General features: G+C 40.6%; 1 protein-coding gene across 1 annotated transcript in view; it reads left to right on the top strand.

Moving 5' to 3' along the window:
- The window catches only part of LOC119413705 (tenascin), a 159992-nt gene that overhangs the window by 47796 nt on the left and 108622 nt on the right, over positions 1–3574 (top strand). Inside the window, exons 4-6 of the mRNA XM_037680760.1 lie at positions 1957–2220; positions 2313–2428; positions 2909–3062. Coding sequence (XP_037536688.1) covers positions 1957–2220; positions 2313–2428; positions 2909–3062 — 534 coding nt within the window. The remainder of the gene's footprint in view (positions 1–1956; positions 2221–2312; positions 2429–2908; positions 3063–3574) is intronic.

The raw sequence follows: 3574 nt of genomic DNA, 5'->3' as shown, positions 1-3574 counted from the left end.
GATGCACATCAGGCTGGAAAATGTTACAAAACATCTGTAAAGAGTTTTGACTCCACCAATCCACTGTCACACTGATTGAGTACAAATGGAGGAAGTTCAAGAGCATTGTTACCCTTCCCAGGAGTGGTGGACCAACAAACATCACTAGAAGGAGTGGAATAGTCTGCGAGGTCACAAAGGACCCCGGGGTAACTTCTAACAACTGAAGGTTTCTCTCACATTGTTAATGTTAATGTTCATGAGTCCACCATCAGGAGAACACTGAACAATGGTTCATGGCAGGGTTGAAGGAGAAAGACAATGCTCTCCAACAAGAACATTGCTGCTCGTCTGCAGTTTGTTAAAGATCATGTGGACAAGACAGAAGACTGTTGGAAGAACGTTTTGTGGACGGATGAGACCAAAATAGAAGTTTTTGCTTTAAATGAAAAGAGTTCTGTTTGGAGAAATGAAAACTGCATTCCTGTATAAGAACCTTATCCCATCTGTGGAACATGGTGGTGGTAGTATCATGGTTTGGGCCTGTTTTGCTGCATCTGGACCAGGACGACTTGTCATCATTGATGGAACAATGAATTCTGAATTCTATCAGAGAATTCTGAAAGAAAATGTCAGAACATCTGTCCATGAACTGAATCTCAAGAGAAGGTGGGTCATGCAGCAACAATGACCCTCAGCACACAAGTGGTTCTACCAAAGAATGGTTCAAGAAGAATAAAGTTCATGTTTTGGAATGACCAAGTCAAAGTCCTGACCTTAAACCAATCCAGATGTTGTGGAAGGACCTGAAGCAGCAGTTAATGTGAGGAAACCACCAACATGTTGAAGCTGTTCTGTACGGAGGAATAGACCAAAGTTCCTCTAAGCTGCTGAGCAGGACTGATGCATGGCGGGGATGTCACACCAGGTACTGAAAGCAAAAGTTCACATACTTTTATCACTCATAAATATGTAATACTGGATCATTTTCTTCAATAAATAAATGACCAAGTATAATATTTTGTCTCATATGTTTAACTGGGTTCTCTTCATCTACTTTTAGGATGTGTGTGAAAATCTGATGATGTTTTAGGTCAGATTGATGCAGAATTATAGAAAATCATGTCCACTTTCAATCACCACTGTATAAGTTAACCTGTCACCCTTATCATTTGAGGAAACTATGCTTTTATATTGCTTACAAGTATAGTTTCCTAAAATGATTGGGTGGGTGGGTGGGGGGCCAAGGCCTCTTGAGGACCGGAGCAGTTGCTTCGCTGCATGGCAAAAACAGCTTGTTTCATAGTATTAGTCTGAACTGCTAACAGTAAAACAAAATAAATTAAAGTTGATGGAGTTATCTACAGTGATCATTTCTCCAGACGAAATCATTAGACAAGACTTTAATTGACTGATAGTTTTCAGCTTGACAAAAAAAATATTGTGACATTTTATTCTTGTAAGGTTTTGTGCAACAAGACCTATTAAATACAATTCAATTTTTGATGTTTCTTCATCGATTCTGATTCATTTTTATCAACATCACAGTTTGTTGATGTAAAAATAAGTTTGAACCCCCAAGCATAGCAAAAAAAAAAACCATGACATTCCTGCCTGCCCTAGATGTGCTACAGCTAGCTGCTACCAGCAAATACTCATAAAGTCTCATATAAAGCACTGTGTGGTCAGAGATTGACTGTGATGTAAAAGTTAACACAATAATATACACTTTCACACAATATACGCTTTAACACAATGTACACTTTCACACAATATACACTTTAACAAGTATAAAACGGGAGATTTCAGTTGTTTAAACATGACAGAAATCATCTTGGTCTTGCTTGAACTAGCTCAATATTTTAGTCAGAAATCCATAGAGCTATTTAAGGCAGTAATCGTTCTTAGATTCTTTACAACAGCATAGACACACTGACAGAGCTGAGCGTCGTGCTGATTGTCAGCATCTCTCCACAGTTTCACCAGCCAAAGACCTGACAGTGGTGGAGGTCAGCCCAGAAACCGTGGACCTGTCCTGGGAGAATGAGATGCGTGTGACAGAGTACTTCGTCACCTATGTGCCCACTGCCCCTGGAGGTCTAGAGCTGGACATGCGGGTGCCTGGGGACCAGAAGGAGGCCACCATTCGGGAGCTTGAGCCTGGTGTGGAGTACCTGATCAGTGTCTACGCTGTACTCAGCAACAAGAGGAGTGTTCCCGTCAGTGCTCGGGTGGCAACACGTTAGTAAATAAATGCTTTCCATGTACGTTCATAAACTATGGTTATATAAATTAAGAGGATGTACTCTAATATTTGGGTTTGTCCATTCTAGATCTTCCTGAGCCTGAGGGCCTTAAGTTTAAGTCAGTTCGAGAAACGTCAGTGGAAGTGCAGTGGGACCCACTGGATATTCCTTTTGATGGCTGGAACCTCATATTTAGGAACACGGTAAGTTTTGCTAAAATATACTGTATATTAATGTAGCTTCTTCATACCTGGAGGTACTTAAACACACCACATCCACATTCTTCTCCAGCTGAAACCACAGACTGTATGAGCTGGTGCAGAAAGCCCAGTTTTAACCCACCTCTTCTCAAAATGTATCCAAGGGTGAGAGTCCTCTGGAGAATGACTGAACCAAGACAGAAGTTCAAACAGCAGCTAAAGCTGTTAGCAAGTCATGGCAGCTCCAGTCACCACACAAATACTCATACTTTCCTGAGTTCTATGTGAGTGAAACATTTCTAAACTGTGCTACCAGGATCTGCACAAAGCCACATTTAGTTAAATCAACTTCCGAGTCAACCAAACATCATCTATGATGCCTTCTTGTCCGCTTGGCCTGCTTTAGTAGTTTTTTTAGTACACACTTTGCCAAGACTATTCTCTGCAGTGAGTAAGGACATGTGTTTTATTTATTTTTGGCAGAAAGAGGAGGATGGAGAGATTCTTAGCTCACTCAACCGTCCAGAGACCACCTTTGAGCAGTCTGGTCTAGGTCCAGGACAGGAGTACGAGGTCAAACTGGAGGTGGTGAAAAACAACAAGCGAGGGCCGCCTGCTTCCAAAAACGTCGTCACAAGTACGTGCACACGTTCTCATTGTGTTCTGGTTAAAACATCTAGAGATTTGCAGAAACACTATCCTGTGTGCACATGCTGCATGCTGTCATGTTACTTTATTTGCTGCAGCATTATTCTTTTGGAATCTCCTCAGGGATCATGTGATCTGAAAGAAGGTGTAAAGTTAAGTTTTACTTATTTCTGCCTGCTGCTGAAAGGTGAAAGACAAGAGATGTTCTACCAAGGTGAGGTCAGGTCCTCTGGACAGTCTTGACTTCACCTTGTTAGATTTATCTACCTATTGAGCACGAATCAGGACGATAAGAGATATTGTTTTTGTCTGTGTGTGTGTCAGTTACTAAAATCTCTCCTCAAGTTTTTTTTTTTTTTGAGTCAACCTGATTCAAGAAATATTTTGCAATTAGGAGCATCAAAGTAAGTTACTATCATAACCAGTTGAAAATGTATGTATATGTGTATGAGTGTGTGTGTGTGTGTGTATGTATATATGTATTTTTTTTATTCATATATA

Source organism: Nematolebias whitei, chromosome 8 (genome assembly GCF_014905685.2).
Source record: "Nematolebias whitei isolate Nwh7 chromosome 8, NemWhi1, whole genome shotgun sequence".
Classification (NCBI taxonomy): domain Eukaryota; kingdom Metazoa; phylum Chordata; class Actinopteri; order Cyprinodontiformes; family Rivulidae; genus Nematolebias; species Nematolebias whitei.
Note: the sequence above shows the minus strand (reverse complement) of the source record. Positions and strands in the feature narration are given on the sequence as shown.